This window comes from Gigantopelta aegis, chromosome 6 (assembly GCF_016097555.1).
Source record: "Gigantopelta aegis isolate Gae_Host chromosome 6, Gae_host_genome, whole genome shotgun sequence".
Classification (NCBI taxonomy): domain Eukaryota; kingdom Metazoa; phylum Mollusca; class Gastropoda; order Neomphalida; family Peltospiridae; genus Gigantopelta; species Gigantopelta aegis.
In genome coordinates, this window is record NC_054704.1 from 36,017,670 (window position 1) to 36,043,432 (window position 25,763).

General features: G+C 38.3%; 1 protein-coding gene across 1 annotated transcript in view; it reads right to left on the minus strand.

Annotated features, from left to right (window-relative positions):
- Positions 1–570: 570 nt before the first annotated feature.
- The window catches only part of LOC121374511 (CD109 antigen-like), a 64,544-nt gene continuing 39,351 nt past the window's right edge, over positions 571–25,763 (minus strand). Inside the window, exons 23-38 of the mRNA XM_041501612.1 lie at positions 23,824–23,937; positions 19,353–19,454; positions 18,898–19,026; positions 18,227–18,368; positions 14,191–14,367; positions 13,269–13,350; positions 12,043–12,199; positions 11,474–11,551; positions 10,601–10,784; positions 8,051–8,265; positions 7,498–7,647; positions 7,057–7,119; positions 5,197–5,306; positions 3,149–3,296; positions 1,552–1,654; positions 571–910 (exon numbers count right to left, since the gene is read on the minus strand). Coding sequence (XP_041357546.1) covers positions 828–910; positions 1,552–1,654; positions 3,149–3,296; positions 5,197–5,306; positions 7,057–7,119; positions 7,498–7,647; positions 8,051–8,265; positions 10,601–10,784; positions 11,474–11,551; positions 12,043–12,199; positions 13,269–13,350; positions 14,191–14,367; positions 18,227–18,368; positions 18,898–19,026; positions 19,353–19,454; positions 23,824–23,937 — 2,037 coding nt within the window. The 3' untranslated portion in view covers positions 571–827. The remainder of the gene's footprint in view (positions 911–1,551; positions 1,655–3,148; positions 3,297–5,196; positions 5,307–7,056; positions 7,120–7,497; positions 7,648–8,050; positions 8,266–10,600; positions 10,785–11,473; positions 11,552–12,042; positions 12,200–13,268; positions 13,351–14,190; positions 14,368–18,226; positions 18,369–18,897; positions 19,027–19,352; positions 19,455–23,823; positions 23,938–25,763) is intronic.

The following is a 25,763-nucleotide window of genomic DNA, read 5'->3' on the forward strand; positions in this document are numbered from 1 at the left end:
GATACGGTACCTTAAGTACGCTGGTCCCGAGTTTGTGCTTTGGCTTGTCAACTCATACATCCAAGGAAGAGAAGGGAAGCAAATCGTTCTTAAAGTATTTTTTATAACATCTTCAATAACACCCACACCTACTATATTCGCGTATATATTTAAAAGGACACCACTCGGATCCAATCATTGCCCTGGAGATAGTATATGCAGTATATGCGGTATTCTATTTGAGTTGAAAAGGTATTTAAAGACACCTTGCTGCTGATAAAGAGTAACTTGTGTGTTAAAATATGTCACAATTGCGACGTTTTTAACCATTTAACCTCCAGTCTCCATACCCTCAGACAAATCATGAAGATACCATTTCTCGTTCCAGCCAGTGCACGACGATGGTATATATGGTATGTGCTTTCCTGTCTGTGGGATGATGCATATAAAAGATCCTGTGCTACTAATGGAAACATGTAGTGGGTCTCCTCTCTAAAACTCTATGTAAGAATGATCAAATGTTCGACATTCAATAGCCAGTGACTAACAAATCAATATGATCTAGTGATGTTAAACAAAACAAACAGTAACTGTCATTTAAGATTTTATTAAGCAAGATGGACATTCATATCTAGATGATCGAGTTTCATTGATCACAGAGGCGGATCCAGGTGTCTGTGGGGGAGAGGGAGGGGGCAACCAAGGGACCAACATTCTTCTAATATATGGCTTTTAAAAATACATTAATTGGACTGCCCCAATCAAAAGTTGATCCATGTTCTCTTTTCCACCATAGTCCCCTACCCCAAAATATTTCGTGGATCCGCCCCTGAGCACACCACATTTGTTCAGGGACAGCAGTCTCTGCACACGTCACACACTGTAGCATCCTTCAGGCTCCGCGGCTCGTAGAACACAGAAGCCTGGTTACCTAGAGGAAAACAAGAATCCTAAATTAAAGATAGCCACAGGAGACAAGCACCTATCGCGGTTAACGAGACAAGGACTGGGATGTGGAGATGGAGAGCGAAGGAAGTTGAAAGACGGGAGAAGTTGCCAGATCGGGAAGAAATGACGAGTAAAAAGAAAGGGGACAACTTGGGATAACCCCCCCCCCCCCGAAAAAATTTAAAATCAATAATATTATTATTATTATTAGTAGTAGTAGTAGTAGTAGTATTTCTCAATAGTCACAAAGAGCCGATTTGTTTTTTTCTTAAACGCAGGTGTTTAAGTATTATATAACTGTATGTAGTTACAGGGTATAATGTAGACCGTTTTTTACAAAACAAAAGAACTGCTTACAGAGATTGCTATGGAGGGGGATACCCGGATTATGAGTTCCAAGTGACACGACAGAGCGGTTTTGGGAAACTGCTGGGTCGTAATTGGGGAAAAGTTTGGTATTGGACTGTGAATATTCATTAGGGGAATGGTTCCGGTGTCCGGTCCGACAATGTCTGGTAGATTATATCCTGAGTTACACGTGTGTAAGACATACACAGACTTTGTACATTCAGCCCATAGTGTACTATAAACGGTAGAATAGGCTGTGTGCCTCTGTATACGTACTGGGTTCGTAGTAATCGTAGACCGTGACGTAACTCTTCTGGGTGTGTGCTACCATGCCAGTTCTCGTGGATATCATGTCAAAACAAACTGACGTCGGGCCAATCTGTACAAGCCAGAAGAAAAACATGCTAAAAATTTCACAAAAGTTATGAATGTATGTTTTATTTAACAACGCACTCAACACATTTTATTTACGGTTATATGGCATCAGATATATGGTTAAAGACCTTTCCTGCCCCGAGCCAGACCACCGATCTTATCAGAGGCCGGACTCGGGGTAGGCGTGCTTGAAGCCATAGAGGTATATGAGCACGTTAAAAACATATCTAAGTCTAAGGTTAAGGACCACACAGATATTGAGAGAGGAAATCGGCGGTCGCCACTTCATGGGCTACTCTTTTCGATTAACAGCAACGGTTCTTTTATATGCACCATCCCACAGACAGGATAGTACATACCACGGCCTTTGATTTACCAGTCGTGGTGCACTGGCTGGAACGAGAAATAGCCCAATGGGCCCATTGACGGGGATCGATCCCAGACCGACCGCGCATCGAGCGAGCGTTCTACCATTGGGCTACGTCCCGCCCTTGGGTTTTTTATGCATCATTCCTAGTGCAAAACAACATAATTGCTTTTGAAGAAAAATTAATGAACGTGAACATAAAACAGGGGGAAAACTTGACACTGTCAGACTATGCTAGTGATAATAAATGTATTTAAAAAAACAAAAAACAAAAAAACAAACAAGCAAACATAAAACATTATTATGTGTGAATTATGGTAATATTTGGTTATAAAGTAAAGCACTGAACATCGGTGTACGACTCAAAATCGTCAATAAAACACCTGGTTATACAGAATAAATTGAAGTAACTATTGTCCATTTCGCCTGTTTGCGAGTTTAACGCTCATATAGACTGGAAGCGGCGCGTGCGTGCGGTTCGGTCAAATCTAAATACATTAGTTTCAATGGGAGCGTCTAGACTGGATGCGTGCGATGCGTGCGATGCGTGCGTCTGCAAATCACATGCGGCCAGCCGCAATGAAATAGTCGTATATGGTGTATTATGCCCAAAGCGCAAGTCACAAACGCATAAAACACCACAGTCGGGCCGCACGCACGCGCCACATTTTGTCTATATGATGTTTTATACGTAAGGCTCAAATAGTCAGACAAAATAGTATTCATATTTAAGTTGACATTTGTCATTTCAATTTTATATTCACTTTTAAAATCAAAGTTAATTAACTGCAGTGTTTCTGCCAGAAAGACATTTTTGGGTATGGCGCTATGAAATTGAATATTTACAATGTTAACAGGGTGTATGGAGGACCTCTCCCAGAAAGAAAACGGGTTAGGTTTAGGATTAGGGTTACGAAAATCATACAGCAATGATAAAGAGTCAATGATTTTGTCAAAAGGTCAACTTTAAAAATATAAATTCTACCGAAATATTTGGGTATGGCGCCATACCCATTTTACCCTCTGACAGAAACCCTGTTAATAAAACTACATATGTATTTATGTATGGAACGATCGGCAGTCCAAATAAGCATATTCGTCTTCGTATTATTCGGTGTAAGAGACGCCAACCTCGTCAAAGTAGACGACGACATTTCTTCCTCTGCGTTCCACTCGCTTGATCCCTGCCACATCTCCGATAGAACTGACGTCAGGTTCAAACCCGGACGGGATGCCTATCTCCTGCACCGCCATGCCGCTTTTACCAGGCAGCAGCCATCTACAACGAATTGTATCAAATAAAAGACACTACGTCGAAAACACGTTTATCAAATAAAAGGCACTACGTCGAAAACACGTTTATCAAATAAAAGGCACTACGTCGAAAACACGTTTATCAAATAAAAGGCACTACGTCGAATACAGATTTGCGTGGATTTAGCGGACAGTTTCTTATCATAGGCGTATGGGTTCTGTTATTTTGTTGGGGGGACAGTTGGCTGATGTTTTAAAGGAAATACATGATCCATCTAATTTTGCCCGAGCGTGTCCATTTTTGTTTTGACCAAATGCGAATATGTGCTCCAGCACGGAAGAGGTGGCTGGGTGGGTGGATAGTTGATCCCCCCCAACCACCTGTCTCGTACGCTTATGTTTCGTTAAATACTATTTTAACAATGGTTTGTGATAAGGGTTATTATTGGTACTTGAGCATGCTTTTAAGACAAAAATAAATATAAAATAAATTCCTATTTTTGTACTCCTTGTAGTACAATAGGTGCTACTAAACATAGCAATTGAAAACAATTGCCTCTAATGGCATTATCATGGTCATTATAATTGCCTTTTCTTAATAAATATTGTTGTAATAATTTATGATATTATGATATTGTTTGCTACTATAATGTGTATTGCTTTGGGATCTGTCCGGATCGAAACAGCCGAAACGGTGGAAGGTTGCGACAGAATAGACGTGCCTAAACCTTCAATGGATATAGGCTTGTAAAAAGAGTTTGTGGCTGGTTGGAATACATTGATGTGTGGTCATACCATGGATTTGTAGACTTCACATACATCCATGTTTTGTAATTTGTGATTGAAAGAAATAAGGTATCACGCCAACACTAACAGAAAGGAGTGGCTGCTACCAAAACCCTCATCCATAATCTCATGAAGTTAAGCGTGTTACCGACATTCACTCTCACATAAATGACATTCAGTCCCAGTTTACTGACATTCAATCTCACATTACTGACATCCAGTCCCAGTTAACTAACATTCAATCTCACATTACTGACATTCAGTCCCACTTTACTGACATTCAATCTCACATTACTGACATCCAATCCCACTTTACTGACATTCAATCTCACCTTACTGACATTCAGTCCCACATTAACATATTTCTACTTCATACCGACATTATAACGTTATTAATGACTGGTTTTAGTCTGAAATGCCAAGTGTTCCCTTATTTCTTTCTGGTATAAAGTTTGTTAAAGAATTTTTTCCACTGAAACCAAAAGTATATAAAAATCATTGACAGTCAGTAAAAACCCAACATCTTCGTGAGAAGAAATAAAACAAAATAGTTGACAAGTAAGCCAGTAAGGCATAAAATAAAAACAACTAATTTGGAAGAAAATCTGACCAATAGGGTAAGAATAAAAGTGATTGACGCTGGGGTATATATATATATATATATATATAAATATCTGGTATTAAAGCCAATAGGGCGGTACTCATTTAAGCCTCATGGGTGAACAGTGTTCAGTGTTCAGTGTTCAGTACCGGCATCGGTAGTGTCGTGGTTAAACCATCGGACATAAGGCTGGTAGATACAGGGTTCACAGCCCGGTACCGGCTCTCACCCAGAGCGATTTTTTAACGACTTACTGGGTAGGTGTAAGACCACTACACCATCTTTTCTCTCACTACCCACTAACCAACTAACCCTCTGTCCTGGATGGACAGCCCAGATAGCTGAGATGTGTGCCCAGGACAGCGTGCTTGAACCTTAATTGGATATAAGCATGAAAATAAGTAGAAAGAAAGAAATAAAGAAAAGTGTTCAGTTTGTGTAACCGAATCGATTCTGCAAGGTCTAACTTAGCTTGGTCCCTATTAACAAGCTGTACTAGAAGCCAAATGTAATCTTCCTGTCAGTATGTATGACGTACTTGGTGCACACCATCAGTCTGAACGTGTTGAGAGTGTCATCCAACAACACTGTGTTCACATCGAAGGCGGGGTCGGCGATGTCAGCGTCCACGTTAAAAAACACATCCAGCTGAAACAAAGTTCAGTCGGTAGTTATTGGATTTGCTACCCAAAACTTCAGTAAAATGCATATTTTAGTTTGAGAGCGCGTGTCTGTGTATGTATGTGTGTGTGTGTGTGTGTGTGTGTGTGTGTGTGCACGTGCGTCTGTGTGCGTCCGTGCATCTGTGTGTGTTTGTGTTTATGTGATTCAATGTACATGTAACTAAAACAAACCTGTACATCAAGGATGCTAACACCAATTCAGTTTTCACTGATAATATTAAACGGTTTTCAGGAAGGTAGTAGTAGTGTAGCATCATCTAGCAGTTGCAATTAAGACAGTTTAAAAACTGCAGAACAAGTACTGGTACTGTACTGGTTTCAACATCGGGGATGGGGGTGAGGTGGATGGAAGGACATCCCACAGTCGAAAACCCACCGCGTGATGCGCGGTCGATCTAGGATTGATCTTCGTTAATGAGCTCATTGGGCTATTTCTCGTTCCAGCCAGAGCATGATGACGGGTATATCAAAGGCCGTGGTATGTGCTATCCTATCCGTGGGATGGTGCATATATAAAATATCACTTGCTAGTAATGGAAAAATGTAGCGAGTGTCCTATTTAAGACTATATGTCAGAATTACCAAATGTTTGACATCCAATAGCCGATGATTAATAAATCAATGTGCTTTAGTGGTGTTGTTAAACAAACCAAATGTTAACTGGTTTCAACATCTAGGTGGAAAACAGTAATATACGTTAATAAACCATACATAATAGTAGGTGCGGGACGTAGCCTAGTGGTAAAGCGCTCGCTTGATGCACGGTCGGTTTGGGATCGACCACCGTCGGTGGACCCATTGGGTTATTTCTCGTTCCAGTCAGTGCACCGCGACTGGTATATCAAAGGTCGTGGTATGTGCTATCCTGTCTGTGGGATGGTGCATATAAAAGATCCCTTGCTACTAATAGACACATGTAGCGCGTTTCCTCTATTTGACTATGTCAAAATTACCAAATGTTTGACATCCAATAGCAGATTATTAATAAATATATGTGCTCTAGTGGTGTCGTTAAACAAAACAAACTTTAACATAATAGTATTTATCCACTGTTGTATATTCTTTAGCTACATTGCAAAATATTCATTGCACCTCGAACTATGACTCATGTGTTTGTGAAACACAAGCTTCCAATGACATGTAATATAACGTGATATAATGCTTTCAACTGCCTGAAACATGTCAGAGTTGAAATCATGGCGGTTCCCGCCCAAAATATTTATTATTTTTTGCTTTGAATCATTTAAAGTTTATACCTCCAGATATATGCCTACAAAAATACAACTAAATAATTCCACTTAGTAGTAGTATGTTTTTTGTTTTGTTTATTTTAGGATGGAATCTTGAGAGTGTGTCACACGCATTAACTTCTGACAGGCATTAACTATTTACTGTTTTACGAGTACACATTCAACACATTAAGTTTACCCAGAATTATTTGTGGTCAACTGAAATAATAAAAAAAGATAGTAGCCATGCTATATTTAGTCACAAATTATTCGGTAAAGCCCTCTTGTCGTCCAGTGTAAGACTTTAAAACAATTATTGTTTTAGAGTTAATTATGGAAAGATTATGTTTGGGATCGATTAATTTGCGGTTATTTATTACAAATAAATGTAAACAAAACGAAATACTGCAGTTTCAACTTTGACATAGCATCTTTAAAAACGATTTGTAGAAAATATAAGTAAAATAGTGTTTAACAAACAGTTACCTCGGCTATTGCTACACCACGCCCTGTGGCCTTGAAAGTGACTTCGGACGGAAAAGTAGCTAACTGCATGAAAAAAAGAGACAATTAAAAAGAAAAAAAAGCCATTTGTTTGGAAAACAATAATATATATATATATGTATATGTATATATGTATATATATGTGTGTGTGTGTGTGTGTGTGTGTGTGTGTGTGTGTATTAATTGTATTAAAACACCATTCGAATTGAAAATTTTGTGTCTAGTCCTTATTTTAAAATTATTAGTAAGTTTAATCCTAATTTAATCGATGAAACATATTTTATTGCATATAATGTACAAATGGATTGGGCACAAGTTATCCAACTTACGTGTCCCTCTCCTAGTATAATTATTAAGTCAGTTCATCAATATCTTTTTTACACAGACTTAATACCGGTATTACAATTGAGCTTAAATATTTACACTTCGAGTCTGTAAATTTAGTGAGTTGTTGTCTTGAATAGACAAGTGATGTGATTCGCTTCCGGATGTGACGTCAATGTTGATACTATAACCCGCTGGGTGTGCCTGACGGGCAAAGGTCGTCAGTGCTTCTAAACCAACGATGGTGTCCTAAAAAAGACAGAAGAGGGATATATGTTATAATAAAAAAGACCCAACTATTCGTTTAGTAAATTACCAAAGTGGCAGATGTAGAAACATAACATTATTGATATAATAAAAATTATCATCAAGAATATCGAGAATGTTATTTTTATAAACATGACTAAAAAATTTAGAAAAACATATTTCTTCATGTCCCTCTCAGTCGTCCATATATCATACGTACACACACACACACACACACACACACACACACACACACACACACACACACACACACATACATACACACACACACACAGAGAGAGAGAGAGATAAAAGTAGAAATTTGAATTAATGTATTATGTCGGGAAATAACGGTGCGAGTCAGCTTTCTCGTTACGTCACACGTAAATCCTAAAGCACACTTTACCTGGGTTGAGGCAAACCCTCCATATGGGTTTCTCTGATTGGTCAGCCATTTCAACACCTGCATTCCACCAATGATATCGTGTCTAGCAGCGTACGTTAGGAGAGCGTACGATGTGCTCTGGATGTCGATTGGTCTAGCCGACTCGTGTGGAGGATACCATGATGGGTAGGACTTGGCTGGTGACGTTGGCGTGTCAGTCCAGAATTTCATTCCATCTTTAAAATATTAGCGATTGGAAAAAACGCATTATAGTAGAAGATTTAGGAGAAACGTGTGTTATAGTAGATGATTTAGGAAAAAAGTGTGCTATAGCAGATGATTTAGGAGAAACGTGTGCTATAGCAGATGATTTAGGAAAAACGTGTGCTATAGTAGATGTTTTAGGAAAAACGTGTGCTATAGCAGATGATTTAGGAAAAACGTGTGCTATAGTAGATGATTTAAGAAAAACGTGTGCTATAGCAGATGATTTAGGAAAAACGTGTGCTTGAGTAGATGATTTAGGAGAAACGTGTGCTTGAGTAGATGATTTAGGAGAAACGTGTTCTATGGTAGATGATTAGGAGAAACGTTTTATAGTAAATGCTTTAGGAGAAATTTTTATAGTAAGATGATTTAGGGGAAACGTTTTATAGTAGATGATTTAGGAGAAATGTTTATAGTAGATGATGTAGGAGAAACGTGTTCTATAGTAGATGTTTTAGGAGAAATGTGTTATAGTTGATGATTTAGGAGACACGTTTTATAGTAGATGATTTAGGAGAAACGTGTGCTATAGTAGACGATTTAGAAGAAAAGTGTGCTATAGCAGATGATTTAGGAGAAACGTGTGCTATAGTAGATGATTTAGGAGAAAAGTGTGCTATAGCAGATGATTTAGGAGAAACGTGTGCTATAGTAGATAATTTAGGAGAAACGTTTTATAGTAGATGATTTACGAGAAACGTTTTATAGTAGATGATTTAGGAGAAACGTTGTTGGGTTTTTGGGTTGTTGTTTTTTTAATAAATGTTTATTGCCCCAGAAAAACAATAGATAATGTCAGGGTTGTGGCTCCGAATCATTACCGTATATAGCAAATATACACAGCATATACCATGGAGCAAGGAGAGAAAGGGGAGAAAGCTGAAATAAGTATTTCCTCCAAACCAGCAACATTGTAAAACAAACAACCACAGTCTTTTTTTATAAAAAAAACCAAAGGCTGGCCGTTTAAATATTTTCCAAAAAATTTAACCAACATTCGAAGTTTTCGTCGATTTCTTTATGTAAACAATTCTTGTAATACATATATTTTTCTAATAATAGCTTATCTTCAATATAATGTTTGAAGCCAGTTTTATTGAGTGTGGTGTTCTGTAATTTTGTTTTGTAAATATAATACTTTACATTTATAATTAACCAATTTACGAAATTGTTTTCCTTATTTATATCACGAAATAAAATCATAGTTTTGTCAAACTGGAAGTCTTCCCCTGTTTGTTGCAACCATTGTTCTATAAGATTCCAGAGTTCGACGACTTTGGGGCAAGCATAAAACAAGTGATCCGATGTTTCTGGCTGCCGATGACAGAAATTGCAGAGATTTGAATCAACATATTTTATTTTATATACCGGTAAGAAAGTATTCGTTGCTGTAATTCTGTGTATTGGAACCATAACAGTGGTGGGTCTTTCAAAATATTAAATGGCAGGCTATAATACTTCGCCCACTCTGAAGAGAAAATAGCAAATCCTTCAGCAGAGTATTTAATCTGCGAAGTAGGCAGTATATTCGTGTCGTTGAGTAGTTTATTGATTTCTTTACTTCCAGATTTATTTTTCAAAAAGGGTTTTATTTTAACTGGTAAAATGGGATGCTTTGGAACACCAACTGTTTGGATGTTTAAAGTAGTTTTCTTGCGTATAAAAACTTGTATAGCCTTTAATAAAGAAGCAAATTCTAGAAAATTTGATTTTATGTTATACTTTAAGCTGAAAGTGTCATAATCTATAAACTGTCCTTGGTTATTAAGTAAGAATTGTACAAATAAAATGCCTTTTTTTAATGTAATTTCTATATACTGCAGGCTTTTTATCTATAATAATATTGTTATTATACCAAATGTTTGAACCTAGAATTTCTTCTATATTGACGAATGTTTGTTTACGTTGCAGTAAAATCCAGTTATTTAGTACATCTTTCCAAAATAAGTTTTTTTTATTTGTCTTGTCTTTAACTGAATAAAGTGATCCCCATAAATTATTAAATCTTTCATTGTTAAACCAGTCAAAGAATAGACGAGAGTTGCCCATTTTGAATGGAGAAACGTTTTATAGTAAATGATTTAGGAGAAAGTTTTATAGTAGATGATATAGGAGAAATGTTTTATAGTCGATAATTTAGGAGAAACGTGTTCTATAGTAGATGATTTAGGAGAAATGTTTTATAGTAGATGATTTAGGAGAAAAGTGTGCTATAGTAGATGTTCGATGGCTTAACCACGACACCACCGAGGCGGGTCTGAATTTTGCGAATGTAATTTTGAGTTTTGGAATTACAGTACAGACCATGAACGTGTGCTAGAGCTGTGAGCTTGTTGAACACAGCGTCTGCGTGTGAACTGCCGGCCTTGGTTAAAGTGTAGCTAACAATAGCCAGCGTGAAACTGTCGGAGATGCTCGGGATAGCGGACTCCAGGTAAGCGGTGGCGTTCACAGTAGCGTTGCCCACGGCGTAATAGAGAGATGAGGCCTGTGAACAGTAATTATGATTTTCGTTAATCATCGTTGAACACCACTAAATATCGTTAACTATGGCTGAACAACTTTATTTCCGTACACTCAGGCCGTCAAACAACAGCATATGAGGAATTATTGTACAATGGGTATTTACAGTGACAAGATGACACCAGGAGGTATTCGTAGACTGTATACAAACAGAATTCAAAATAGTTATATACCCATTTTAAAATGAAGAGACATGGTAACAAGAACACCGTTAGACATCGTTAATAATCGTCAAATACAGTCAAACCCCGTTAATCATTCTTGAACATCATTTAATTTGAAGATTTTAGATCAATAGGTTGTTATTTTTACAAGTTATGTAATTCTGTAATACAATTTAATTTCGTTTAATAATGTATGTGTATATCATATAACGTCTACAGGGCCGTAGCTAGGATTTTTTGTTTGGGGTGGGGGGTGTGGGGGGGGCAACTGAGTAGTTAATAGTTTAAAACTCCTTAAACAGTTAAGAAGAGAATTTTCTTTAAGTTTCTATAATGCTTTCCGGATTTTTTTTCTGGAGGGGAAACTGCCCCCCCCCCCCCTCCCTTGCCCCCCTGCTAGCTACGGCCCTGGTCTATATCAATATTACCACTGTTTATTATGTTTCTCTTTTTGCACATGCTACCAATTCTGACACTAAGATCTACTTACATAAGGAGCCAATCCTCGATTCTCCAAAAGCGCCAATAATACATACGCTGTCAAGGCGGGCCCAGACTTCATCGTGTTCTGCGGGGGAAACAACAACAACGAAACATGAATGACACAATAACAACAAGTTGTTTCTCGGAATGTCGGGTGGGTGTGGGTGAGGGGGTATATTGAATGCGCACGAGCACTTCAGAGAACAAATAGTTGTAGAATGGCATCATTTTCTTTTAAAGAATAATTAATTTTTGCATTTCATTCTAGGGGTTTTAATAATAAATGAAACCTCCATCAAAAATCCTGCAAATGAGCTTAAATAGATCAGGTCTATGTATTTAACTACGATTTATGTCTATGTGTAACATAATATTATATTATTTACAATATGAATGTACATAACTTGTATACTGTATCTTCATTGTACGGTCATGAAGTCAAGCCCCCCACCCACCCACCCCCCCACCCCCCAACCTTGACATGGGTCAGATTGTGTTGAGGATAATAAATGTATATTTAAAAACGTTGCTAAAAGCTTGACGCCACTCCTTCATCTGGAAAACCCCAGCTCTTACATGCATTTGTCTGTCAAGTATGTTTCCAATCTCCGAGAACGACCCCTTAGTGTTCTGTCTGCTCGTTATCCACCGTACTGCCCGTTCAACCGTACGACTGTCCACGAAAATGTAAGACTTGGCTTGATGGAACACACGACTCACAAAAGCAGTCAGCCTGGAATAACATTTGTTGTTTTGGGTAGAAGCAGATCGAGACAAATTTGACTTTGATGTACCATTAAAAGTATTCAATTTCCAAGTTAACGTACAGGTTTAGGCAGTAAGAGTTGCAGATCTGAAATCTACACATATTTTTACATATCAGTGTTCAAACCTTCCTAACACCTCTTACGCAAATAAATCGACCTGGCTCCCGTACTATATCGAAAATACAAAAGTAATTATGAGACTGAAAGTTTTGTTATTTGAATAATCTTGTTAATCATATGCATGCGTAATGCGAATAAACATTTAAAAATAATTTAAAGTTTGTTTATTTTGTTTAACTACAGCAAATTGATTTATTAATCATCAGCTATTGATGTCAAACATTTGTCAATTCTGACATATTTTTAGAGAGAAAGCCTGCTACATGTTTCCAATAGTAACAATGAACCGTTTATATGCACCATCCCACAGACAATATAGCACATACCACGGCCTTTAATATACCAGTCGTGGTACACTGGTTGGATCTTAAAATTATATAATACTAGTGTATAGCAAAAGGTCTGACCCACGGCACTAACGACCGCCGGTAGTAGGGGTGCATAGTAGGTGGTTACAAGTGTCTCTTAACAATGTCAGAAGTAACTACTGAACACTCCCCGAAGTAGTCAGACTAAGCCAACAGCTAAAAGCTGATGGAGAATGGCAGGCGAGTGGCACAGATGGCCACAAGAGACAAGCACCTGTCGCAGTTGGAGAGACAAGGACTGGGATGTGGAGGTGGACAGCGAAAGAAGTTGAAATATAGGAGGAGTTGCCATCTCGGGAAAAAATGAGATAGAATTCAAAGGACAGCAAGAAAAGGGGGCAGTGGGATAAAAAAAAAAAAAGTGTAGCAAAAAGGACTGCGCCCCACCAACTCATAGTATACTGGAATACGAAGGGCAATGAACACGTCCGAGACCAGACCTATGCTTATCTCGGTCTGTGGTAATAATAGAACTACAAAAAAATTATAGCATTCAAAATCGTATCTTTGTATAAGACAGAGTAAAGACTAGTACACGCCGTCTTACCACATGCTGCCGGCCTCGTCTCGTTCTCCGAACGCACTGAATGATCCGTCTGTCCTCTGGTAAGTGAGTTCTCTCTGATAACCTAAGGGAAATTAAAGGTTGCTTTCTTTAACGACACCACAGGGCACATTGATTTATTGATCATTGGCTATTGTATGTCAAACATTTGGTAATTCTGACATATAGTCTTAAAGAGGAAACACGCTACATCTTAAGACCATTATTTTTCTCAGGTAAGAATGCTCCTAAAACGATGAGCAGGTTCGGGCTCTCTAATACATGTATTTTCACCCCAGACGATCGAATTGACAGTGACACCCACCACCAACACACACACACACACACACACACACACACACACACACACACACAAACACACACACAAACACACACCAACACACCCACACACCAACACACACACCAACACACACACACACACACCACACACACACACACCAACACACCACACACACACACACACACACACACACACACACACACACACACACACACACACACACACACACACACACACTTTAAAATACAATCCGAGGTCCATAATTTGTGATTTGAACATTATATAGTTGTCAGGTTAGTATATCAATCGCGGGGCAAACTAAATAGTGTTCTGCTTAATTACATCATTTCCTATTATCCTTATCCGTATTAATATTCAATTACCCAAATTGACGTATCTTTTTTTTTTTCAAATTTTCATCACGCAATGTATTTATGTTATTCAGTAGGCTATTTATTTAATCGGATTATCTTTCAAATTCGACTCCAAATTGGCATATCAAATGCCACAGATTACAGCAAGGCATGGTATTACACGGCACATCACACGGTCCGCCACGCCACGCCTCGCCACACCACGCCACGCCACGCTACATATCATATTAATAACTACAATACACTATACCTAATTCCAGGTAAGTAGTAATTTTGCTTGACAGGGCTTGCGTCATCTGGTTTGTCGCTGTCAGGTAGTCTGCCACGAACACGTCTGGTGCAAACTTCATCATGTTTTGTTCTCCGCATCCAGTGGGCAGTTTGACCAGAGATTCCAGTCCGTGTATACTTGGTCCAATCAGATCACCTAGAATTATTATATGATAATACTCATCGCTAATAAACACTGCGCAACTCTGTTAGGGCAAGTTTCTTAACATCGGGTCATAATTCAATCGCAATACTCATCACTCATAAACACTGCGGAACTCTGTCGGGGCAAGTTTCTTAACATCGGGTCATAATTCTATCGCAATACTCATCACTAATAAACACTGCGGAACTCTGTTAGGGCAAGTTTCTTAACATCGGGTCATAATTCTATCGCAATACTCATCGCTCATAAACACTGCGGAACTCTGTTAGGGCAAGTTTCTTAACATCGGGTCATAATTCTATCGCAATACTCATCGCTCATAAACACTGCGGAACTCTGTTAGGGCAAGTTTCTTAACATCGGGTCATAATTCTATCGCAATACTCATCGCTCATAAACACTGCGGAACTCTGTTAGGGCAAGTTTCTTAACATCGGGTCATAATTCTATCGCAATACTCATCGCTCATAAACACTGCGCAACTCTGTTAGGGCAAGTTTCTTAGCATCGGGTCATAATTCTATCGCAATACTCATCGCTAATAAACACTGCGCAACTCTGTTAGGGCAAGTTTCTTAACATCGGGTCATAATTCTATCGCAATACTCATCGATAATAAACACTGCGCAACTCTGTTAGGGCAATGTGACGGAACATGCTCTTAATTTTGTTTTCGCCTGTGGCGATATTAATTGTTTTAGAGGGCCGTGTGCAGTTCTCAATACACACCCAGACGAGGTGTGGAGGCCATGTGGCCAGTAGTTACGTAATACCTCCGCGCGACCATGGAATCTCTAGCGAACTGGCAACAGTAAGTCTGACCATCTAAGAAAAATATGCCGGCGTGGTCGCTGTGGAAATATTACTTGATAGGGGGAGGGCCGCGATGTATCCCCAGGCGATATTCGGGGTTTTTATGATAAATAGCTAGGGTTTTAGAGATATCAGGGAGAAACATATTGGAAGGCTTCCAGGGAGCGCGTCCGTTTGGACTTGGTAATTATATATTTTCTGCTCTGTTGTATAACCTTGATGTGATTGATGTGACTTTAAATATTTTAATACTGTATTATACCAATATTACTTAGACGGTGCTGCCGGTCATCTGACGCAGTAAACTGTAGGCTCACTGTTCTATATATATTAGGCTTAGCCAGTCATCCTAGAGGACCTAGGTAAACTGTAGGTTATTGTCTTTATTGTGATAGGTACCAGTATTAATTCTGTGTTACAAGGTTACTGAATGAGTAGTTAAGGGTTAATTAAAAATTAACCAGTTAGGAATAGAGTTGTAATTCCTTTATTAATTAAGTTCCCCTGGAAGCGTTTCTCAATTATCATACGTGTGAGTGTTGTGTCACGGTGAAGTGATTAGAATATTGTGTAAACTAGACACCTAGAGATTAACTAATTAAGTGATCAGTTCTGGGTTGTTATTATTTGTTGTTGTTAATTAACTACTGCGGCAGTACATTTGTCTGCGTAGTAGTAATACAGATTCCAAAGTGTATAGTGTTTTTGTTGTGTTTTCTAGTGAACTAAACGTGCTATATTACATATACTTTATATAAGATCGTATGTCTGATCATACCTAGACGAGCCACAAGCGGGTATAACTGCCCGTTACAGAGAGATCTAATAGATATACAGTTAGGAGAGATATTTGGATAATCGTGTTTCATTCAGTTACGGGTATTATAGGATCCCCGTGACAGGCAAGTTTCTTAATATCGGGTCATAATTCTATCGCAATACTCACCATCCATAAACATAGCTTTATAATTTCATCACGCTCATGTTTTTCACCAGCAAAATGTAATTATTCGCCATCAGCCTTTATCTGTGGGCTTAGTCTGTCCACTTCGGGGAGTGTTCAGTAGTTACTTCTGGTATTGTTAAAAGGCACTTGTAACCACCTACTATACAAAACTGTTTGACATCCATGCATTAGTCCATGGTTATTGTTATGTGGCAATGGTAAGATGGTGACGGTAAGAAAGAAAGAAATGTTTTATTTAACGACGCACCCAACACATTTTATTTACAGTTATATGGCGTCGGACATATGGTTAAGGACCACACAGATTTTGAGAGGTTAGCAGCATGGGATCTTTTATTTGCACTTCCCACAGGCAGGATAGCACAAACCATGGCCTTTGTTGAACCAGTTATGGATCACTGGTCGGTGCAAGTGGTTTACACCTACCCACTGAGCCTTGCGAAGCACTCACACGGGGTATGGAGTCGGTATCTGGATTAAAAATCGCATGCTTCGACTGGGATCCGAACCCAGTATCTACCAGCCTGTTGATCGATGGTGACGGTAAGAATGCAGTGCTGATATTTATGGTAAGAGAATTGTGGTCATAATAGTAAAGAACTGAAAGGTACATTTGTTCAAACGAACCCTCAGCACATTTGAAACTGCAGCTGTTCTGTATCTAACATATGGTTATTTCAAGACTTGGTTTTGAGCATAAGATACCCTTATGCTGCCACATAGACTAGCCCTACCTAGTAGCTGCAAGAGATCTTTAATGTAATAATATCACATAGGCAGTAATGCATATGCAATGCCCTTTCTTATAGTGACAATGGTGGGGACAATATTAAGAAAAACCCCGCTCAATAGGTCACTGAGGACGATAGATTTTGTTATCCATTTGAGGGGGCGAGACATAGCCCAGTGGTAAAGCGCTCACTTGATGCGCGGTCGGTAGACCCACTGGGCTATTTCTCGCTCCAGCCACTGCACCACAACTGGTACATCAAAAGCCGTGGTATGTGCTATCCTGTCTATTGGATGGTGCATATAAAATATCCCTTGCTGCTAATTGAAAAGAGTAGCCCATGAAGTGGCGACAGCTGGTTTCCTCCCTCAATATCTGTGCGATCCTTAACCATATGTCCGACGCCGTATAACCGTAAATAAAATGTGTTGAGTGCGTCGTTAAATAACATTTCCTTCCTTCAAGCGAGCACTATATTATTGAAAGCCAGCACTCTTTTCACTGAGCTACGTTCCACCTGCAAAACGATGGTAATAGTAGCTTGTTCAGGAGGGCAAACACTCGTGAACATTTTGACTGATACCATCGGTTTCTATCACATCACGTTCACCTAACGTTAGACACAAAATCCAGTCTAGCTCTCTCTTCGGAACAGCCGATAGGTATTCGTGAAAGGCTAGTGGTAACAGGTAACACCAGTTAATTAAGTTTGTTTTTGGTTTCTGTTTAACGATACCACTAGAGCACAATGAGTAATTAATCATCAGCTGTTGGATGTCAAACATTTGGTAATTCTGACATATAGTCTAAGAGAGGAAACCCGCTACATTTTCCCATTAGTTGCAAGGGATCTTTTATATGCACCATACCACAGACAGCAAAGCACATACCACGGCCTTTGATATACCAGTCGTGGTGCACTGGCTGGAGCGAAAAATAGCCCAATGGGCCCACCGACGAGGATCGATCCCAGACCGACCGCACATCAAAGCGAGCGCTTTACCACTGGGCTACGTCCCGCCCTACCTGTTAATTAGAACATACTTTATTTGTTATATACATTGGGGGGGGGGGGGGGGGGGGGGGGGGGGGGGGGGGGGTAGAATAAGAAACTGAATATTAAAAATATAAAAAACGTCTATTATATTGTCTGTTAAAAAGTTGAAAAGTCATCGTACGTTTTATGAAAAATGTTCATTAATTGCAAAATCTGTTATTGGTTTACATTTAATTAAAACTATTTTTAAACGAATTTTGGACTAGATTGCAACCTTTTTCAAATTCCGTTTTAATATACTGCAGTGATTTTAATAAAACTAAAACGAAACAGTGAAACAAACCTGTAACTTTAATAACAGCTTTTTGTGAGCCGGACACTAGTGACTGTGGTAGGGTAACATTGATGTGCTTGCTGAAAGATTTGACACCGTTCTCCAGGTCAATATAAATCGGAGTACTATATTCCTTTGGTACGCCTTCAGGCTAGAAACAGAGACGAAGAAATTAAATATATATTTGTTTACGAAACCACAACAAATTAGTTAATTAGCATCTGTTTGGTATTACACACTTTGTCCATAGTGTTTAAGAAGATTGCCAACAAAGTATCGTGAACTTCCTCTGGACTCTGCCTTGTGCAGAGAATACGTTCGTGGTTTTGTCGTTCAGATTATATGAACTTTCGCACGTACATAATAGGAAACACCATAGCTTTTTCAAATATTTAAAATTTAAAACTGTTGTGAGTGTTTTTATTTGTTTAATTGTGGTAACAGTAAACATTTTTTTTTACAATACGATATCGTCTGCTTTCATGTTTCATTTGCTTTTACCAAGATGTATGTTTGTTGTTAGTTTTTGTTTATTTATTTGTTTGTTTCTTTTGGTTTTGTTTATTTATCTGTTTGCTTGCTTGCATGCATGCTTGGGTTTTCTTTTTTAAATAAATACTCCAAATTACTGCCTAGGTTTAGTTTTAGTTTAGTTTTTAATAAATGTCATTGTAACTTACTAAAACTTGTAGCTGCCGTCTAACAGCGTCTGCAGCGAGAGTAGACCTGGCTGAAACTTCAATATCAATACTTCCCAGAACAGAGGGAATGATGGGAATGTAAACAGAGTGAGCTTTTCCAGATTGTACCTGTTTAATAATAATAAAAAACATACACAGATACTCATACATATATTCATTGGTAATTTTAGATTATTTAAAGATGCATGTAAAATTAGCATGGATATCAAATTATGTACTGTTTACATTAATATAACCTATGTAAAAATACATTATGTATGACAATATATTATTAGGTACATAGATTACTGAGTAAATGAAAATCTAACTGCTTGTTGAACCATAAAAGGTATTCTCAACACAGATATGAAATTATATATGATGTATTGTTGGTCATACTATGATTGATGTTCAGTAATTTTAAATCACTTAATATGTCCTTCTCTTCAACTTACAGTGGCAACGAATTTCTGGTCTGCAGATTCGGTATGCACCTTCCCATTGCGGTCAATTACGATATTGACGTAGTCCGTCGACATCGGCGTGGACACGACGACCTGTCGGTAACACCATGTACAACGATTACGTATTCAATAAGAATCCTTTCTCTCAAAAGATCTGATTCTATCAACTGTTCAACTATAGACATTTTAAAGAAATATTAAAGTTAAAAGGTATGTCATAAAGCTGCCTCGAAAGAATGTCATATGTAAATGTAGATCACGTAATGTCAAACTCAAAACTGACCAAAACTGGAATATGGTATAATATTCTCATATGAGGATGGGGAATGGCAGGCGTGTGGCACAAGAGACAAGCACCTGTCGCGGTTAGAGAGACAAGGACTGGGATGATGAGGTGGACAGCGAAAGAAGTTGAAAGATAGGAGTTGCCAGATCAGGAAGAAATGAGATGGAATTCTAAAGGAGAGAAAAGAAAGGGGTCAGTGGGATAAAAAAATGTATATATATATAATAATAATATTCTCATATGAAACAGAATCTAACATATACTCAACTGTGGACAGAATGGGCCGAATTTACGAAGCCTGTTTTTCTCAAATGCAGGTGTTTAAGCATTGCAAATGTACGTAGTTACACGCGTGTATGACATAAACAGGTGTTTAAGCACTGCAAATGTACCTAGTTACACGCGTGTATGACATAAACAGGTGTTTAAGCACTGCAAATGTACGTAGTTACACGCGTGTATGACATACACAGGTGTTTAAGCACTGCAAATGTACGTAGTTACACGCGTGTATGACATAAACAGGTGTTTAAGCACTGCAAATGTACGTACTTACACGCGTGTATGACATACACAGGTGTTTAAGCACTGCAAATGTACGTACTTACACGCGTGTATGACATAAACAGGTGTTTAAGCACAGCAAATGTATGTAGTTACACGCGTGTATGATATAAAAAAAAGGCTTTGTAAGTTCGGCCCAATGAAATTAGTAGATATTTTCGGCATTTTCTTTAAATGATAAAATAATAATAATAATAATAATAATAACAACAACAGTAATAATAATAATAATAATAAATAAATAAACCAAAAGCAACAGCTCCTTAATGTTCTTAAAATTAATAATTTAAACTACACGTTATGCTAGGGTCAGACTACCAACTGTCACGACGAAATGTGCCAACTCGACGGTGACGTTGTTTTACGACGGGTGCGCTCAGATTAACAACTAGACGGTTGTAGAAGTCGTATACGACGAGAATCGGGTTGTAAGAGCGCTCAGTCGTAGAAGTCGTGTGAGTAGAAAGTTGGCCAACTTTGTGCTGGTAGTTAGTAGTCTGAATGTGCATTAGAGTGAACAAAACAACAAGTATCATTACGAACCAACGCATAACAAAATCAATCTCATGCGCATTTCGGCAGTTTTATATTCCCCAAAACTCCACCGTGCAAAAGATTGTTGCCTGTATCATAGGTTAGATCGTACTGAAACAATGTTTAGAGCCATCTATTATCAACACTTTCTAATATGATAAGATACTAGCCAAGAATTATCGAAAGTCTACTGTCCCTTAATTAATTTCGTTGAATATGTATTAATTTCGTTTAACTAAACATAAATTTATTCTACCAAATTGTTCACCATCAGAAACGTATTTAAGTAGGCCACTAATAATTTTGCCCACCCTCTCTACTTAGTGGGAAGTGGAATTCCGTGCAGCAAGCAAAAACAAAAACAACAACGAAAACCTTTTTTTTGCAAGATTTTGCTTCCCCCTAAAATGTAGCGCCTTAGACCTGGGCCTAGTCGGCCTGTGCTCTAATATGGCTCTGGTCACCGTATAAACAATAATTTTATTTTGTTTACATGGCCCCAAAATACAGAATCACTACTCCCAAATGTCTTTGCAACAGAACACATTGTCTGTACATTACAAAACACTATACCGCTATTATTGATAGCATATGTGTACAGTGCTGTCCGGTGTATCGGCGCACCTAAGCTTTCAAGGACCATTTTCTATGTTAACATTGTAAAATATTTAATAAAATGCGTCTCTCACCAATGAAGAAGTGCATAATCTGAAATACACTGCAAACTGTTTTATGTCTGTAGTAAATAAACATTTTAAAATGGTGCATAAATATAGGCACCCACTTGTATCCAAAACGATTTGCATGTCCGGTGATTCGGCGCAGTAGATGTAGATCGTTGACCCCGCTATTTATAAACCGCCCATGACCTCAATTTTAGCCCATAAACGCTACACTATTGTACCAGAATTATTTCAGTACTTTTTTTTGTCTTGTCTTGTTAAAAATATTACTATGAAAATGAACGATCACATATGACCCATCTCATGATCAGTTTCGGAATCGTTTTCTTGAGTGGCACAGTACTGCAGATGCTAGCCCGAGTACTCTGACTGTAAGAGAGCTAGACGGACATTTGGACATAAACACGCTCTCATTACAGTCAGAGACCAACCTATGTCTTTTTTTGGCAATTCCTGACTACCAAATGGTAGGCAACGAGTCCCGCTCTAATACCACAACAATCCTATGTTTGACGTCAAATACCTTTACATCAATCATTTTCGAGTTAAGTGATACAAAAAAATCCACATATTAATCACTAATACACTTACTACAGAAAGAAACCCGACAGCACCCACATTCAGCTACGCTTCGTGACACTCCGTCGCAACAATTGCAAAGCTCGACGATCTATTTCGAGACTGGGCGATTCCGCCTTGTGCAGCAATTACAGGGGTATTGAGATATAAGAGGAGGCAGTACGTAGCACATACTTTTGCCGTATCCTGTCGATAACACCCCAAATGTATCCTTCAAATTCAAAATGGAGTCAATAATGTGTAATTGTTTTGGTTTAATGACGTAATGAAATCCAAATTCATCCAAAACGGCATTAGCCAACTCTTCCATGTTGTAACTTCGCTTGATATGAGACGGCCCCTGTAACTGCTGCACAAGCCGGAATCGCCCAGTGCGCGATCACGTGGTCTACGTCTCGAAATAGATCGCCGAGCTTTGCAATTGTTGCGACGGAGTGTCACGAAGCGTAGCTGAATGTGGGTGCTGTCGGGTTTCTTTCTGTAGTAAGTGTATTAGTGATTAATATGTGGATTTTTTTGTATCACTTAACTCGAAAATGATTGATGTAAAGGTATTTGACGTCAAACATAGGATTGTTGTGGTATTAGAGCGGGACTCGTTGCCTACCGTTTGGTAGTCAGGAATTGCCAAAAAAAAGACATAGGTTGGTCTCTGACTGTAATGAGAGCGTGTTTATGTCCAAATGTCCGTCTAGCTCTCTTACAGTCAGAGTACTCGGGCTATGCAGATGCATACATGTTCATTGTCATGCATAGCTGAGATGCCTACATGGATTTTATTTTTCTCGGGTAGATTGTGCACACACGTGGATCTTATTTCGCTTTTATTTTTTTATAACAATGTGACAATTGTGAACTGGAATGACTGTCAATTAAGGTGTTAAATTTTCGTTTTATTTGCATTTTCCTGTGTTTTCTTTTTCGGTTTAAATAAAAAAATAACCGAACAAAAATAATTACATTTATACTGTTTACTATAATTTTTAAAATGCGGGAAAGGTGTTTTCAGACTGGTTTTAACATTCTTAATTAATAGCCTATCAATAAGGATGACCTACTTCGCGTTTATAAACACGAAAACAGGTGAATGATTTATTTTGAAATTATTATATAATTATTGATAATTCTAAAAAAAAAAATTAATTGCACCCTTAACAATAAATATGTTGATACTTGATTAACCATTGAAAAAGGAATTGAACTTTAATTCGTTAAAAACTCCGACAACATGACAACTTGTTAAGCATACTCAAGCAAAATACCAAGTGCGCCGAATCATCGGACGCGCTGATACACCGGACACGGTTGTATGTGACAGCGAGGGTTGGTGAAGGAAGAGGGCAGGGTGAGGAGGCAACTGCCCCCCCCCCCCCCCCCCCCCCCCCCCCGTCCCAGTGCTGAAGCAAATCCTAAATTCAAGCACAAACGATAGAGGATATTCGGGCAAACGGAACTGGGCCTGAAACGTTTTCACCATGTATTTCTATCATTCTACCCACAGTATTAGTTGTAAACTTTGTTAAAATGCGTAACGATTCATTTGGCAGTAATGCTAATATGAATAAATGTTGTTATCCAGATTCGGACATTTTCGTTCAATTCGGGCAAAAAAAACTGGGAGCCCATACGCCTATGAATATTATTGTAACAGTCGTACAACTAAAGGTCAAAAACATATTAGATCAGGGAACATTTCAGACATGTTATATATTTAAATGTGGGCCCCCAGTTTCATATCGCGATCCTTGCATAACAGTCTTGAACAGTACACCCTTAGTGTATAAAAGCCTTAAACAATACTCCTCGAATTACTTACATCAACGTCATGTGTGAGGTAATTGAAGACATTAGCCTGGATGACGACGTGTTCCCCACGGACAACGGAACTGGGCATGTTCAAACTGACGAAGAACGGACGGAACACTTGTACCTAAAATGAAATCTCATTTTAATAATAACTATACTGACGTCCAAAAGAAAATTTACATGTATAATATTTGAATAATTTGATAAATAATTTTGTTAATTGAAAAGAACCAATTTAAAAACCACCTTTGTGACGGTACATACGCTTAAATGTGTTCGCCTGTGGCGATTTTAATAGTGTTAGAGGGCCGTGTGCAGTTTAATTGCACTTAGCTAGCTGGGCAACTTGTTACGTAATACTTCGCGCGATCGGGCATTCCAATATGCACTTAGTCCAGCTGTGGAGGCCATGTGGCGAGTAGTTACGTAATATCTCCGGTAGTGCTGTTTATGGCCAGGAGATTGCTCGCGGTTGGCGACAGCAAGACTGACGATCAGAGAGAAATATACCGACTCTAGTAGATGTAGAATATGAGATGATACGTGAGGTACCGCCTTGTACCCCCAGGCAAAATCCTGATTTATAATAAATAGCTAGTGTTTTAGAGATATCGAGGAGAACGAATAGGAAGGCTCCGAGGGAACGTTAGTCCGTTTGGACTTTGGTAAATATATTATTTCTGCTCTGTGTATAACCTTGATGTGATTGATGTGACTTTAAATATTTTGATACTGTATTATACCAATATTCTTTAGACAGTGTCTTCGGTCATCTGACGAAGTAAATCGTAGACTTTTTGTTCTAACATTATATGAGTATTTGGTAATATAAAGCTTAGCCAGTCATCCTAGCGCACCTAGGTACACTGTAGGTTATTGTCTTTATTGTGATAGGTACCAATATTAATTCTGTGTCACAAGGTTACTGAATGAGTAGTTAGGGTTAATTAAAAATTAACCAGTTAGGAATGGTGTTGTAATTCCTTTATTAATTAACTTCTCCTGGAAGCGTTTCTCAATTATCACACGTTTGGGTGTGGTGTAACGGTGAAGTGATTCGCATATTGTGTAACTAGACACCTAGAGATTAACTAATTAAGTGATCAGTTCTGGGTTGTTATTATTGCTGTTATTAATTTACTACTACGGCTGTACATTTGTCAGCGTAGATTAATACAGATTCCAAAGTGTATTGTGTTTTTGTTGTGTTTCTAGTGAGCTAAACGTGCTATAAATATATACTTTATATAAGATCGTATCTCTGATCATACCTAGAGACGAGCCATACTAGGGTTTAACAGCCTGTTACAGAGAGATCTAATAGATATACAGTTAGGAGAGATATTTTGATAATCGTGTTTTATTCAGTTACGGGTATTATAGAATCCCCGTGACAACCTTACAAACACCTTTGCATGTACAGTGAAACCCCTCTAAACCGGACACCCTCGGGACCAAGTAAAATGTCCGGTTTTAAGAGGTTATGCTATTTACTGATTTTAAAAAAAGGCCGTGACAAATGTCCCATTTTTAGGGAATTCCGGTTTACAGAGGGTCTGGTTTTGAAAGGTTTCACTGTATCACGACGTGCATTGTGACGTTTGCTTAGCTATTGAACTTCATGATACTTTCATATCCCACCATTACCGTTTGTTGGTTTTCTATAATACAATTTCAAGCCTTGTAAAGTTTCTCTATCGCGTCAGTATATTTCGCAGTGCAACACTCATGACTATTAGATGTTTTTTGTTTTCTTTCTTTCTTATAATACAATGACATATTAACTATTTACTTTATGACCTTGAACCTTAGGTGTATCCCATCTCAATGGCAATAATTTTGTTTTGTAAGTTGTGATTTGTACATGTAAACCTCATGTAAACCTCATGTAAACCTGACTGCAACGATGGTGTGAGGCTCTGTTTACTTGTTCATAATGGTTATAACGTC